General features: G+C 25.9%; 1 protein-coding gene across 9 annotated transcripts; it reads right to left on the reverse strand.

Moving 5' to 3' along the window:
* Positions 1-1,230: 1,230 nt before the first annotated feature.
* On the reverse strand, positions 1,231-16,224 carry LOC134837162 (zinc finger protein 665). Of its 9 annotated transcripts, none has more exons than XM_063852510.1 (12): positions 15,768-16,224; positions 9,519-9,667; positions 9,224-9,351; positions 6,221-6,622; positions 4,964-5,304; positions 4,818-4,901; positions 4,412-4,759; positions 3,710-4,028; positions 3,230-3,499; positions 2,998-3,167; positions 2,001-2,144; positions 1,231-1,347 (listed from the first exon to the last, which is right to left on the reverse strand). In XM_063852510.1, exons 1-12 carry the CDS (start codon positions 15,891-15,893, stop codon positions 1,339-1,341), a joined length of 2,490 nt encoding a protein of 829 aa, XP_063708580.1. In that variant the 5' UTR covers positions 15,894-16,224; the 3' UTR covers positions 1,231-1,338. The 9 variants fall into 9 exon arrangements, 7 of the variants coding, with proteins under 7 accessions (XP_063708580.1, XP_063708577.1, XP_063708581.1 ...); XM_063852507.1 differs by lacking the exon at positions 1,231-1,347 and adding an exon at positions 1,361-1,550 and having other exon boundaries at positions 15,780-16,224; XM_063852511.1 differs by lacking the exon at positions 1,231-1,347 and adding an exon at positions 1,361-1,550 and having other exon boundaries at positions 9,290-9,351.
* Between the last annotated feature and the right edge of the window lie 829 nt (positions 16,225-17,053).

The following is a 17,053-nucleotide window of genomic DNA, read 5'->3' on the forward strand; positions in this document are numbered from 1 at the left end:
GATCAAGTAATTTTTTTGAATTTTTTTTTTTTTGACATTTGTGAAATTTTTTAATATTGACAGTTTTAAATCATTGTCAAGACATACAAATTTTATTTTGACTTTTCGAATTTTTTAATTTTAAATATTTTTCTAAAAAAATTGTCCAAAATTTTTGAAATAAAAATGCGGGTGTCAAAATGAATGAAAAAGTTTTGAAATACTATTTTCATACAAAATGACAAAAATTTAAAAAACTTTGAGCCTTAAATAATATTTTTGATTTTTTTTAACTTTTTACTTTGAGATTTGTTATTTTAAAATATTTTTCAAAAAAATCATAAAAAATAACTGTCAAAAATTTTTGAAAAATAAACTTGTAATAAACTCAGTAATTTTATGAAAATATTTTTTTGAGAAAATTTAAAATTTAAATTTTTTTTTGAAAATTTAGAAAAATTTGAAAACAGACCAAAAAACAGAATTTTTGATGAAATTTTAATTTTTTTTTGAATTTTTTTTTGGAAATTTTTGCTAATTTTTTTGAAAAATTTGAAATAGGGCACACAAAAAAGGTCTTTTTTAATTCTAAAAAGACAAAATCCTCCGAAAATCTATTTAAATTCTTTGAATATTATTAAAAAAATCTCAAACGTCAATATTTTAAATTTTAAACGTCAAAATTTTCAAATGTCAAAAAAAAAATTTAAACTCGTTACTTGTTCGAACCCTAAACACTTTTTAACATACCGTTAACTACTTTTAAAGGTTGTTCAATTAATTAATTAATAAAAAAAAATCACAAAACTCGTCAGTATGAATTTATTAACTTTATTGGCCTTTGAACAAAAAATCAATACAATGGTATTTCATTTTGCTTTACAAATGATTTTTTTTTTCTTTTCTTACACAATTACATGTTATTTTGGACTTGCAGGTTTTATTTTTTTTTTCATTTCTGTCATGATTCAAAATTTGCTTGATTTGTAAGAAAAAATAACAAAATTAACAACGGAGCCTCATTTTTAAATAAGGAAAAAAATTAATTAATTGGTGTTAGTTTTCTTAAAAAACTGGATTAAAAAAATTATTATTTTTTGTTTTAATATTCTGATCCCTTTTTTATTAATATTTTTTTTAAATCTTAATTTTTAATTTTTTTATATTTAATTTTTATTTTATCAATATAAAAATATATTTTTTTTTGCTTCTCGTAAATATTTAATTTTTTTTAATATTATTTTTTTATTTAAATTTATTTTTTTTTAATTCTATTCCCAAAACATATTTTATATTTTCCTGAATTATATTTTGATATTTACAGTTTTTTAAGTGATTTCTAATATCTACAAGTAACTTTCATGTTTCCTTAAAATTAAATTAAATTTACATTTTTTTCTTACAATGATAAGTGTTTATTAATATTTCGTATGAAATTAACTGTGAAATTGAAAATTATAGTTTTAAGGATATTTTTGCTTACTTTTTCATCTAAAGTAACTTAAAGCTCATTCGCTCTTATAGTCTAAGTTTTCATCATCATCGAGGTCGAAATCGTGCATCAAAGTTCTCTGTTCATAGCAGAATCGAAGCCAATCGATTGAATGAGTCACTGTAAAACTAAGAAACGCATATTTTTATGTACAACGATTTTTTTCCCTGAAGAAGGAAGGAAAAAAACAACATTTAAAGGACGTGCGTGATTCACAAAAGAACCAGAAAAGTATTTCGTATAAAAAAAACGTTCAAACAAAACAACTATGAAAAAACTCAAAATGTGAAAAAAAAACTCAAGAAAACCCACAAACGACGAGTCTCTCTTCGATAACATAAAAAAGTTTTTTCCCAGATGTTAAGTGTCACTAACGGGCCATGCATTTGCGAGCTGAGAAGAGCATTTACTTGAGGATAAATACTTTTCTCAGCTCCTCCGAACCATCCGGTTTTTGAATTCGAAGTGTGGCCTCTCCTCATTCAATCGACTGGCGACCCTCGTGCTGGATAATTTCGTATTTAATTACTTGCTGGTTGTTGTCTGGCAACACCTGTAGCTGCATCTGTTGGTTGTTGATGATGCGAATTTGTCCTTGTTGATGAGCGCCGTTCGTTTGGATTTGTTGACCGCCTTGCGTGACGATTACTTCGTTGCCTTGAACTTGTTGCAACTTTAAGAGAAAAAATGAAAAATTTGTTAAAAAATTTGAAATTTAAAAAAAATTTTTAGAAGGAATTTTTTTGAACATCAAACAATAGAAATGTTTTTTCAAAAAAATTTAAAAAAAAAATTTTCAAAGATTTTTTTTTTAATTTTTCATCATTAAAAAAATTTATGAAAAAAAAATATTTTTCACAAAATTAAAATTTTTCACTTAAAATTAAAAAATATTTAAAATGTTTTTTTAAGGAAAATTAAAATTTTATTTTTTTTAAAATATTTAAAATTTAAAAAAATTTAAGGAAATTATTTTCAAAAATTTTTATTTTATATTTTTTTTAAATATTTTTTTTTAAAAATTTTTATAGAAAAATTATTTTCAAAAATTTTCGTTTAATTTTTTTTTTAAATAATTTTTTTGATTTAAAAAAAAAATTTTACAAATTTTAAAAAAATTTTAAAATAAAAATTTTTGAATTGATTTTAATAAAAATTTAACATTTTTTATATTCAATTAAACTGAAGAAAAATTTTAAAATTAAATTTTTATTTTTTTTTAAATATTTTCCATCATTTGAAAAAATTTAGAGGAATTTTTAAAAAATTTAAAATATTTTTCACTTACAAAAAATTTTTAAAAATATTTTTTTTTTTTTATTTTATGAAAAATTTGATTTTTCAAAAATTTTTTAAAACTTTTAAATTTTTTTTTAAAAGATTAATTTCAAATGAAAATTTTTACATTTACAAAAAATTGATTAAAAATTTAACTTTTTTTTATTTTTGATTTTAAAAATTTCTTTAAAAATATAAGAAGTAAATCGAAAAAAATTTTTTTTTTTAATTTTATTATTTTAACTCACTTGTTGAATGTTAGGCTTTTGCTCCATATGTTGTCTCTGATGCAACATGAGATGATTCTTTTGGAAGAAAGCCTTTCCGCATTCACAAACGTGTGATCTCATAGTGCAAGTACCATTCGGATGACGTTTATTGTGCAATAACAAACCATGTTTAGCAGCAAATCCTTTTTCTGTGAAGTCGAAAAAAAACAATTTTAGAACTTTTCAAAAGAAAAATTTCAAGAAAACTTACGACAATGCCCACAGAAATGCGATTTTGGCTTCTGTTGCGTCACTTGTTGGATAATTGTCTGCGTTTGCGGTTGCTGTTGCTGCTGCTGTTGCACTTGTACTTGTTGCTGCGGAATCATTTGTACCGTTTCGTACTTGATTTGTGTCGGTTGAGACGTTTGCGTCGTTTGTACTTGAACTTGTTGTTGCGGCGAACTGTGACTGATTTGCGTTTGGCCGATAACTTGTCCTGTTGATGACACAATTTGCACGGGAACGGGCGATGTTGGAACTGAAAACGAAATTTTTAATGAATTTTAATTTTTTTCAGGTAAAATTAACTTTTGAAAAATTTTAAAAATTAATAAAATTTTAAAATATTTCAAAATTAAAAAAAAAATTTAAAATTTAAAAAAATTTAAAAATTTAAAAAAATTTAAAAAAATTTAAAATAAATTAAATTTTTTTAAAAATTATTTAAAAAAAAAGAAGAAAAATTTACCTCCTTGGAAGGACAATCCGGGAATCGCAGCTGTCAATGCACACAAGTCTGTCATGAGACTCTTGTCTCCCGTGTGAAGGCGCATATGCAAGGCGAGCGCTTCTTTGGTAAGGAATGCAGATCCGCATTCACGACATCCGTGCTGAGGGCGTTGCGGCGAAGCCTCTTGTTGTTGCTGTGCTTGACTGATCTGATGGAGCAAATTTTGATTGCCGCTAACGACGGTAATTGTTTGCGGTTGATGATTTTGCGTGACATGATGTTGAACGGTTTGGATCTCGACGGTATGATGATCTTGTTGAATTTGCTGTGGTTGAACCTAAAATTAAAAAAAAAAATTATTAAATTCTGATTTTCTAAAAAATTAAAAAATAAAAAAAAAATTTAAAAAAATTAAAAAAAAAAAAAAAAAAATTAAAAAATAAAAAAAAAATTTAAAAAAATTTATGAAAATTAAGATTTTTTAAATTTTTTTTTTATTTTTTTTAAATTTTTTTTTTAATTTTTATTAAATTTTTTTTTAAATTGAAATTTTTCAGGAAAATCAATTTTAAATGACGAAATCTAAAGTTTAAAATTTTATAATTTTTTTTTCAGACAACGGAAACTTTTGAAAAAAAAGTATCCTCAAATCAAATCCAATTAATTCAAACCAAGCAATAAAATTAATGAATTTTGGATTTTTTAGAAGAAATTTCGTACCTGTTGAATCTGAATCTGCTGCGTTTGCTGTTGTTGCTGCTGCTGCTGTTGACTCGCAGCAACTGTCGTCACAATACGATTCACGGGCACAATTGTCGTATTGCTCGAATTCGGATTCACGCCATTGTGCACGGAGCGATTATGTTGGTTAAGTTCACTTTTGGTACGGAAACCTTCGCCGCAAGCGATACAAGGATACGGTTGATCTCCCGTATGAAGACGCATATGAGCTGCTAACGTTCGTTTCTGCAAAAATTCTTTGCCGCAAACCGTACAAGCATGCGGAACTTTTCCATGAAGCTTTCCGTGATTCACAAGTTGGAATTTTCGGGGGAACGTTTGTCCACACTAAAAGGAAAAAATGTTAATTTCATAGAAATTCACGAAAAAAAAGTAAAAATTTTACCTCATTGCAAACAAATGGATTAACAGACCCATGAAAACGTGAATGCATTACAAGATGATCCTTTTGAGCGAATGATTCTCCGCACTAAAAAGCAAAAAAAAACTCATTTTAGTCGAAAAATCTTTTTGAATCGGAAAATAAATTACCTCTTCACACACAAAAGGTCGTTCTCCGGCGTGAAATTTCGTGTGAGTCACTAAATGACGTTTCAATGGGAACGATCTTCCGCATTCTTGACACACGAAAGGTCTTTCGCGACTATGAACGCGAGCGTGTGTCAACAAATGATGCTTGAGCGTGAAAGATTTTTTGCATTCCTGACATTGGAAAGGACGTTCAGTTGAATGGAGCACCAAATGGGTGTTCAAGCAATGTTTGTGAGCGAAATCCTTGCCGCAATGGGGACAAACATGAGGGCGTTCGCCGGTATGGACACGAGCATGTGTCGTCAAATGGTGTTTTAGCAAGAAGGATTTGCCGCATTGATCTGAAAAATTAAAAGAAAAAATTTTTATTGAAGGAAGTTTTTCGAAAAATTTTGAATTTTGGTTCAAAATAATGAGAATTTTCATTTTTTTAAATTAAAAAAATACAAAAATATTAAATTTTATTAGAAAATTTCTTAAAATTTGATTTTTTTTTTGAAAATTAGTAAAATGCATTTTTTGAATTTTTAAAAAATATGGAAAATTTTGCTATTTTTTTTTAACCTTAATGTTAAATAGAGTCATAGTTGTAAAAAATTTTCAAATTGACTTTAAAAATTTAAATGAAAATTTTTAAAATAAAAAAAATGCTTTGATATAAAATTAAAAAAAAAATTATTTTTTTCAGAAATTTAAAAATATAAAACTTTAATTGAAAATGACAGCAAATTTGTTAAAAAATTTTTTCTTTCGAAATTGTCTAAAATGTCTTAATTTTGAAAAATTTCAATATTTTTGTTAAAATTTAAATTTTTCATAACTTTAAAATCTAAAAAAAAAGTTACTTTTTGTATCAAATTTTTCATAAAAAAAAATAATTTAAAAAAATTTTAAATTTAATTTAATAAAATTTTTAGAAACTAAAAGATACAAAAATATAATATGTTTATTAAAAATTATAGAAAATTTCTTGAGATTTATTTTTTAAAAATTAACAAATTTTCTACTTCAATTTAATAAAAAATATTTTTTCTTAATTTTAAAATTAGTTTTATAAAATTTCTTAAAATTGAACTTAAAAAATTTAGATTTTATCGAAAATTTTTTATAATTAAAATTAAAAAAAATTAATTTTTATAGAAAATTTTCGATAAAAATTCATTTTATATACAATTTTTGTCATTTTCAATTAAAATTTTATATTTTTAGACTTCCAAAATTTCTTTTCTCTCAAAAATTTTTTCTCCATAAACTCACCGCACGCATAAGGACGTTCCTTGGCTTGTGCCGAATTGTTCATACTGTCTTGCATCTCGTCAGTTTGCTCAATTTTCGGCGTAATTTCCATGTTTGGTTCAATTTTGCAATGCGTTATTGTCGTCGGACTCTCCGACTCATCATTTTCCAAGCCCTGAATGACTTTTTGCACTTGCACCGAAATCGAGTGATGCCCGTCGTTCGATGTGTTAATGGTTGCCGTGTGTTGCGGCGTCGTTGTCGTTGCGGCATTCATTTGTCGCTTCAACAGAATTTCATTGCATTCCTCGGCGGTAAGTTGAATCGGGCCAAAGGGGCTCATGAATTGCGTGGCGCCCGCTGCTTTGCCGCTCGACGTCAAGACTGTCGTGTGTTTTGAATCAATCAAACCATTTGTTGTCGCTAAAATATTAAAATAATTTATTGATTAGTTGTTTGTTTGAGCATCGCAACGTCGTCGTCGTCGTTTGTACACTTCAACAGTCACATTGATGATGATAGTGAGTTAGAGTACGGCGCGGGGGAAATTACAGAGAAAAACGCGACTTTGCTTTAAAATGCATGAATAATTAAGAGAATTGCTCGTCAACTCGGTCGTTCGTTCAAAAAAAAAAAATCTTACTTATAATTTCTTCACCAAACGTGAAATCGGCCTCAGCTTCAATCATGCCTCGAAATTTTTTCGATAAACATCAAACAATATAACACATTACTACGCCATCAAGCACAAAAATTTCAATACTCGTTTAATTAGCACTCAATATATTTAACACGACGACACCTTTTTACACTTATTTGTAGACACATTTGAGTCGCAGCACAAACGAAACCGAAAAAATTAACGTTGTTTTGTTAAAAAAAAATTAAAATTCCCTCAGGTTGAGCTCCAAAATTCACGTACTTCCGAAATTCGTCATTCAAACGAAAAAAAAAATTTTAGAGAAAAAAACCTCGCCAACTCATAGAAGTTTTTTGTAAGTAACACACGATCGCGATTCCCTATCTCTCTTATCAAATAAATTAATTTCTGATAAGCTTGAACACATTCGAAGGCAACGTCGACTGTGTTGTTGTCGCACACTGCTGCCGTACTACTGAACGTTGATATGTGTTGACGCGCACACACTCGACTGTTTTTTTTTTGAATATTTCATAGGTAGGTATAAATAAAATCGTTTTATTTACTCGTACATACCGCTGAAGCTTCGTGCATGCGAAACACAGAAAAAAATAATTTGTTGAGGTATTAATAACTTTGAACGTTGTTGTTTTTATTTTGCAGCACTGTGACAGCGAAAATTTAAATAAATTAAACTAATCGAATTTTTTTTTCGAAAACTTTCTTTTTGTTTACTTTTTACGAAAAAAAAATCTTCCAGCGTAAAAATGAAATTATCATGAAAATGTCATCGTGGCAATAACTTTTTTTTAAGTACTTTATTAATACGAATTGAGTCCGAATCGATCGAGAATTTTTCGTTCGATTGTTTCGTGTGTGTGTTGACAAATAGTTTAACTAGTTTACGATTGCGACGACGACGACAGTTCATAGATCATCATTCTGTCCTGTACAGTACGAAGTTGACATTTCTTATCACGAGTGAGGGATTTTTGTGTTTTATTTCGTTTTTAACGACCAGGCGTTAACATTTTACGTTGATAAATGTTTTGAAAGTCGTTTTGGAGAGATTAAAGTGCTTTTTTGAATTTATTTTTTTATAATTTTTTTCAGTTTTTTATACTTAAGCTTTTATTTAGGGTTCAGCTCTTGAAAAAAAAAATTTTTTTTTGAAGCATTGATTTTTTTTTTCAGTTTTTCAGCTTTTGAAAAAAAAATTCTTGAAAGAGAAGTTTTTTTAGCTCTTATCAGTTTTTAGTTTTTTTAGTCGAAAGTTCTTAGTTTTTAAATTTTTAGCTTTCTAAAGTTGTAAAACTCTCAATTTTGTGTTAAAATAACTTTAGAAAGCTAAAAATTTAAAAACTAAGAACTTTCGATTAAAAAATTGAAAAACTGAAGAGCTAAAAAAAATTTAAAAAAAATTTTTTTGATTAAAATAATATTTTTTTCAAGAGCTGAATGCTTTTTTATAAAAACTAAAGAGCTGAAGAAACTAAAAAAAATTTTTCCGTTTTTTAAAATTTCTCAAGTTTAAAAATTTCTTAGATTTTGAATTTTTAGACCTAAATTCCATAATTTTTGATGATTTTAAACTTGAATAGGTTTATATGTCAAATAGGTTTAAATTCAACAAAAATTATGAAATTCAGGCCTAAAAAATTTAAAATCTAAGAAACTTTCAGAATTTTGAAAGTTAAAAAAATTTAGCCCTAAATTGTTAGCTTTTATTGAAAAGCTTTTAGTTTTTATATTTTTTGGTCTTTTAATTTTTTTTAAACACAAAAATAAGAGTTTTATAACTTTAGAAGCTAAAAATATAAAAACTAAGAGCTTTCCAATAAAAACTAACAATTTTTTTTAGCTTTCAAAATTTTAATTTTTTTTTTTAATTTTTAATTTTCAGGCCTTTTATTCATAGTTTTTGATCTATTCGAAAGGTAAAATTTAAAAATTAAGAATTTAGGGCTAAAAACTTTTTCAGCTTTCAAAATTTCTCAGATTTTCAATTTTTAGACTTAAATTTTATAATTTTTGTTTATTTTAAACTTATTCGAAGCTCAAAAATTAAAAACTATGAATTTAGCTCTAAAAACTAAAAATCTAAAAAATTTCTTTGAAAGCTGAAAACCTTTTAGACTTAAAATCTAAATTATTTTTTTTTTAATTTTCAGATTCTTACAAATTTTTTCAACAAAAAATTCCATTCACACTCTTATTTCCAAACATTTCACGAACAAACCGATGAGCAATTGTCACAAAAAGTCTTATCAAAGCGCAAATAAGGGAACCGTTTCGTATGATAAGCAGCATGAACAACATTTTGATAAGATAACTCGCTGGCAGCTCTAAAAATGCTCTGATCGTACAAAATAAATCAAACTCACTAAAAATCGGTGTGACTGTTGTCGTACTGCCTTCGCTGCAATTGCAGTTTTTATCGCATCCCATACTTAGAACATCGTGTTTCTTGTGATGTGTCACTGTTGCGGCGCCTCCCGACGTCGTTATGACCCTAAATTGCCAAAAAACAAAAATTCTAATTAGATTTCGGCGAAAAAGAAAAAAATTAAAATTGCATTTCTTATCAGTTAGAATTTGTGTCGGCGGCGCGCACACAAACATGAAGCAAATACTAACAAAGAATGCCAAAAGGAGGGAAATTTTCGTGCGGAATGTTACCTCTGTGTTGTTCCTTGCGGAAAGGCATCGGCGCTGTTCACTACCAGCATACGTCGCACGCCGGTCTTGTTGGTATGCGTGATGTTACCCTTTGTATCCTGTTTCTGTATGATGATGTTGCTGCCATCCGCCAACTGCAAGTATGGCATCTGTGTGTGCGTCGAACACCACGAGACGGAGACGGGAAAGACAGAGTGTGAGGCACATTTAACAAAAATACACACGACGATGGCGACGATGTTTATGGACAAGCGTCGCACACAAAGAAGGAAAAGTAGAATTATGTGTGTGTTTTTTCGTGCACATTTACACGTGTTTTTATAAATATTTATAGAGTGACGTTATATAAATGTGTTTTGTTGTTGTCGGTGTGCGTATGAACATTATTTGTTGTTTTTTTTTCGTTGGAATGGAAATTCATTCATACAATTGGCGACGTCGACGACGATGCACAAATACACATAATGATGAGTTGATGATGATCCGAAAAGAAAATATGAAAGAAAAATAAATTTCAAGTAAGTATTTTTGCTTTTATTTACATTTTTTGTGTGTCAGAAAAGAAGATGATTTTTTTATTGCATTAAAATTTCCATGAAACTGTTCGTTTTATTTTACGATCGACCAAAGAGATAAAATTATTTTTATTTTTTTAAAAGTATTTTCAGATTTTTGTCTCTTAAAAACAATTTTTATATATAAATTTTTTTAAGCTTTTAAATAATATTTTTTTTTAAATCGAAAAAAAAAATCAAAAAATATCTTAGATTTGTAAAATTAATTTAAAAAAATATTTATTTAAATTAATTAAAATTATAATTAATTTAATTTAAAATTTATTTAATTTAATATTTTTTTTTATTTTTCATATAAAAAAATATTTAAAGTAATTAATTTTTTATAAAATAATTAAAAAATAATTTAAAAAAACTAAAAAAATAAATTAATATCAAAAAATAAAATTCTAAAATTATTTTTGAAAAATTTAACTTTTGGTTGAGTTTTAAATTTTAAAATATTTTTAGGTTTTCTGCATATTTTTTTAGTTTTTTTTTATAAAAAAAAAATAAAAAAAAAAATTAAATTAATAAAAAAAATATTTATTTAAATTAATTAAAATTATACTCAATTTAATTTACTTTTTTTTATTTTCCATATAAAACTTTTTTTCATATAAAAAAATATTTAAAGTAATTAATTATTTAAAAAAAAAGTATTAATTAAAAAAAAATAAAAATAAAAAAAATTAAATTAATATAAAAAATTAAAATCCAAAAAAAAAAAAATTTTTGAAAAATTTAACTTTTGGTTGACTTTTAAATTCTAAAATATTTTTCGGCTTTATATTTTTTTTTTTATAATTTTTCAACTTTTGTTTTCACATAAAAAAAATATTTAAATTAATTAATTAAGTAATTGCTAAAAAAAATAATTTTAAAATAATTTTTAAAAAATTTCTTTAAATCTAAAAAAAAATAATTATTAGAAAAAATTAAAATTCTTAAAATTTAATTATTTTCATTAATTAATTTTTATTAAATTATTAATTTAATTATTAAATTATTTTTTTGTAAATAAATATTTCAAGTTTTTTAAATATAAAAATTGAACAATGAGAAAAAAATTCGCAACTTCCAAAGAAAGTTATACAGAAAAAAAATTTTATATAAAAAAAACTTTCTACATAAAAGTGAACGACTCGTCATCAACAACGTTAAAACTTCAAATTCAGGTTTTTTCTTCAACATTTTTGTTTAAACAACTGTTTTTTTTTACGTTCGTACCTGATCTCAATAATAATTTTTTTTTATTATTTTTTTCAGTTAATATCAACTTCGATGACGATGACAGGTGACAACAATGTCCAAATAATAAAAAATTAATTCAAGCAGATGTATGGCTTCTCAAAAAAAAAAAAAAAATCGAAATTTCATCGATCGTCGAAAAATGCCGGCAAAACAAAAACAATAAACAAACAAACAAGTGTTGAATATTATTATTTTATTTATTATGGAAACAAGAACTATCCGTATTCATAACTAATACATGAGAACAGTGTTTAGCTACGTTGTTGCTTTTCCCGTCGTCGCACACTTGCCTCTTTTCTCACATACGAACACACTTGCACACACACACACACTCGAGAGAGAATTGTCTTAACATTGAACTTGATTTCCATTTTCATACAACATGAAACTTTATTATTATTATTTTCATCGAATCTTGCGTGTGTGAGTCAGTCCGATACACCCGAAATTGCCACACAATCACGAAAAACACACAAGGATGTTATGTAACACGACTAATGTTCATCATAGAGAGCCGTACTTCGGCCAAACATAAAAACGGCAACATACACATATCCTCCCTTTTTTAATGTATTTTCGTGTAAAATACGATAAGTCGAGTGTTGTTGGTGCGCGCGATGCTGATTAGGACGACGACGACAGTGTGCGTGTTTGGAGGGATGAACTTCTATTTTTGTGGGCGAATTTAGTCGAATGGCACAGCTGATCGAGTAAACACAACAGAAAAATTCGAATTAATTTTGTGGCAAAGGCATTAATGGCACGAACGTTGCACGTGAATTCGAGCCATAGACAAACTTTTGCATTTTTTTCTCGCAAGATTTAAATATCGCAAGTCAATTGAAGGTGTGACAGGCGATGAGTGTACTTGCTTGAGCGATAAGTTCAAGGATGGCGAATGAATTTTCTCGAAAGAGATTACGAATCCTGAGAAATTTTGTACTTGGGAATAATTTATTTCAAAGAAAATATCGAAAATATGAGATAAAGTGAACTTAAAATTGAAGAAAATTTGCAATTGATGAAAGAAATTTAATATTCAAAATTATAAATGTTAAAAAAAATCCTAAAATTTTGATATTTCAAGCGGAAAAAATTTTAAATTTTTATCAAATTTATTTTTTATTAAACTTTTAAAATTTAAAAGTTAAATTAAAATTTAATTTTTTTTATTTAAAAAAAATTATTGTAAATTAAATTTAATTATTTTTTAAATTTTTATTATTTTTTTTAATTTTAAAAATTTTTTATTCTTAATACAAAAATTTTAAATAATTTTTTTTTTATTTTCAAAAATTTATAAATTTAAATAAATGATATATTTTTTTAATTTTTTTATGAAAAAAAAAAAATTAAATTTGCATTATTTTGACGTTTAATTTTAATTTTAAAATTTTGCATTTAAATTTTATTTAAAATAAAAATTTTTAAAATTTTATTTTTCAACAAAATTCAGAAACATAAATTGAAATTTGCATAAAATAAAAAAAAAATATTTTAAAAATTAAAAAAAATTGATAATTTTGCACGTTTTATCAAAATTTGGATGATTAAACATCTAAATTACTTTTAAAATTTTTAATTAATTTTTTTAATCGAAAATAATAAAAATTCAAATTCATCTAAAAATCAATCAACGTCATGCAAACAGAACAATTTCAAGGCAAAATCCTTCAAAAAATCTAAACTCTTCAAACTAAACTTGATCTGCGACTCATGAACTCAATTCCAGCGAAAAACTTGTAAATTGCATGACGTTATTCAACCACTTTTGAAGCCCGTTTCTATCGTAAAACGTCGTAAACTCGTAATAATAAATGAAGTAATTTTACATTCAATTAGCATCATTCATTTCTCACAATTGTCTTCCATTCATTAAAAATATATTGTTATGACTTTTTAAAAAAACAAGTGCTTCGTATTTTATTATTTTTGCCATTATTATGCTGTGAAATGATTTCTCGTCGACGAATATTTATCATAAATATAGAAATCCTTCCAGCAAGAGGCATTTAATTTAATTGAATATCGATTTTGCTGTTCTTTTATTTTATTTTTATTAGAGCTCTAAGCTTGTTCGATCGATAGACAGACAGAAACCATTCAAAAGTTGGTATTATGGCGAAAATAGCTGAAAGTTTTCACATATTTTTTTGTTTGAATTAGCAAAATTGCGATTTTCAAATTTTTTACTTTTAGTTTTTGAATTGACATTTAAACATTTGTTCTCTAAAATAGAAAAAATGAGATTTAAAAACAAAATTTTAAATTTTTAAACTTTTGTTTTATGACTTTCTGAAGAATAATTTGTAAAACTTGAATTAGAAAAAGGCAAATTACAAATTTCAAAATTAATTTTTTGACTTAAAACTTATAAATTTTTGTATAAAATTGTAAAAATTAAAGAAATATTAAATTTTTGAAAAAATTTTTTTTAACATTTTTTTCGGTTGAAAATTTTCATCTTTTTATTAAAGTTGAATTAGCTTAAAAGCGATTTTCAAATTTTCAACGGTTGATTTTTAAATTGACATTTACGAAATTTTATTAAAAAATAGAAAAAAATATGGTTTTGAAAGAAAATATTGATATTAAAATCATTTTTCATACATTTTTGACGAAACAATGAAGGATTTGTAGAAATTGAATTAGAAAAAAGCGAATTGCAAATTTCAAAATTAATTTTTTGAACTAAAACTTAGAGAAATTTGTTCATCTAAAATTATCAAGTTATACCAAATATTAATTTTTTGAAAATTTTTTCAATATTTTTATTCGATAAAATAAACAATTTTTTGCTTTTTTGAATTAGCATGAAAGCGATTTTCAAATTTTTTATAAAATTTATTCTAAAATTAAAATAAAATTTATATTTATTTAAAATGAATATTAAACAAATTTTTAGACGTTCGAAAAATTAAAAAAATATATAAATTTTTATAAAAATATTTTTAAAAATTTATTAAAAAAATATTTCTTCAACAAACGAATGTCTCAAAAAAAAAAGTCACTCATAATAATTAAAATTTGTCTCGACACAAAAAAAAATCGCATCAACTTTCACATGAAATTGCAGTAAAAATTGATGATTCAAGCGACTTTCGTTTCTTGTATTTATTATTATTATGCTCCGAAAAGCGATGCGAAACAACAACAACTTATATTTATTTTATGATTAATATTTTTTTTTTAACTCAAACAACTTTGTGCCCGTTGTTCGTCGTACAAACACGAAAATTGTACACAGATCTTTGGCAAATACCGCTTTTGTAGTTAAAAATAAAGAAGAAAAAAATATTTCTCATACGAACAACGTTTCACTTCTCGAAAAACGAATACACACGAGGCACAAAAAAAAACAAGGCAGGCAACAAACATGCTTCGTGTACGTGACGTGTTGGGTGTATTGAGGAGGCCATTAAATTGAATGTATTTGTTGGCAAATGGAATGTTCGTTGTTTCGTTGTGTGCGTGCGTCATCATCATCATCAGTTGTTGTTGTTGTTGTGTGTTGTTATTTCAATAAATCCGAGTTTTTAAGACATTTTCAGTGCTGCCGAGAACTTTGAGTCTGATGAGAAATTATTTCAGGTGCCATCTCACAGGTAACGATTTTCTACTTTGACTTTAAAAGAGCAGAATTCGTCGGAAATTTGTTCGAGTCGAAATAAACTTGACGCCATGTTTGTTGAATATTTATAAAAAAAAAATCTACGTGAGGAATTTTTTTTTCGTATAAACTTTTAAAACAATAGGCGTCTGTTTTAATTTTTTTATTATTTTTTTTGGTTTCTTGACTTTGATATTTTTTCGGATTTCTCGACATTTTAATAAAAAAAAAAATTAAAATTTTAAAAATGGTGACCGGAAATGCGCGGAATAATGGCGGTTTTTGACACATGTCACTAATTTGGCTTCAAGAAAATTTGAATTGCGGAAAATAATTTTTGGGATTTTCTCGTTCGAAATTCAAAATAACAACAAACCGAGCACAAACACACACGCACCCGCGCGCACACACACAATTTTTAGGTTAGAGACCAGCACAAATGTGCGACAACACGAAGAAGAGGGAGATTCTTGGTGGTAAATGTTACTTTACTCTAAAAACTTCACACATGTATGCGCGTTCCCTGCATGCTGATAACGTATGTTGTACAAGAGCACTATTATTATTACACTTTTATTACATTCAATTATTTTTTATCTATCTATGTTGCGGCCCAATGTTTGCATGTGTGCTCCTTCCATGTGATAAAATGTAAATATTGCAAAAAAAAATTACGAATTTTCTGACAAGAACGAAAAAAGCGACATTTCCAAACTTGTGAAACTTGACCTGATAAGTAATCTCGGCAATTTTAGCGATAAGGCGTCGAATGACGCTTCGGACATTTTTCGCGCGAACAGTTTCATGGAACGTTTCAGTAGAATTTCTTACCGCATCACTGACTGTATAGTTGATATTTGGCGAGATCTCGACGACACTTTCGCCGCGAGAATTGTCCGCGAAGCCCCATGTATATCCGAACGTTTGATTTGACGTGTTTGTCTGAGCGGCGCACATTTTTCCTCCTTTTTCGCTCCAAAAAAAAATTAAATTTTACTTTTTTTAGACTTTGGCGTCTCCAATTATTATTATTATTATTTTTTGTTTTTTACTTGCACATATTTTTTTTAGTAGTTTGTATATGTGCGAGATGCGACTGTATACGACGACACTAAATACACTGAATTTTTCCGTGTAACTAATCCAAATATTTTATATTTTATTATTATTGTTATAAAAATGTGTCCGACGACGATCGACGTAGAAGCAAGCAGGCAAGAAATGTACAAAAAAAAAAGTTTTGTGTGCTTGTTGTTGAAAATAATACTTGCTCGCGCGTTATAGGTACGTGTCTGATTCAGACGAAATCCAATACTAGAATGAGCGTCAGTGAATGTGTGTGAAGGTCTCTCGGGTGTGGTAGTAAAGAAGCGTTGTTAGCGACTGCGTTTGTAGTTGTGCGCTAATGGATGAGGTAATTTGTGCGCTTGTGTTGGTTTGTAGATGAATGGAGGGGAATTTTTTTGGCCTTTTTACGATGATTCGGTTGTGTTGGAAAACGAAAATTTTTGAAATTGTCGTTGGAGAAATTGATTTTTTGTTAATTTTTAATATTTTATTTTGAAATAAGAAAAAATTTATGAAAATTTTGAATTTTTTTTTAAAGCTTTATTGAAAAGACTTTTTAAAAAAGTTAAAAAATATTTAAATTTTAATTATTTAAACAATTTTTCTCATTTTAGTACTCCTCATTTGATATTTTATGAAAATTTATTCCCATAGATGGAGTTGCAAATACATGAATTTTTGAAAAATTTATTTTCAATTTATTGTTAAAATTCTTATTGAAATGAATGCCTTAAAAATTTAATGGAAAAAAATTTTTTGTATCAAAAAAAATATTTAGAATGAAAATCCTATTCTTTGTTTAAACTTTTTATTTAAAAAAAAGTAATTTTTTTAATTTAAAAATATAAAAAAAAATTAAATATTTTTATTAAATTTATTTATTTAATAAATTAGGTAATTAATATTAAAAATTTAAATTATTTAATAACATTTTTAATTTAATTTTTTAAAATTAATTAATTAATTAAATTTTAAATTTTTAATTTGAAATTAATTTTTGTTAAAAAAAAAACTATATAAAAAATATTTTTAAATCAAATAAATCATAA

The sequence above is a fragment of the Culicoides brevitarsis genome, chromosome 1 (assembly GCF_036172545.1).
Source record: "Culicoides brevitarsis isolate CSIRO-B50_1 chromosome 1, AGI_CSIRO_Cbre_v1, whole genome shotgun sequence".
Classification (NCBI taxonomy): Eukaryota; Metazoa; Arthropoda; class Insecta; order Diptera; family Ceratopogonidae; genus Culicoides; species Culicoides brevitarsis.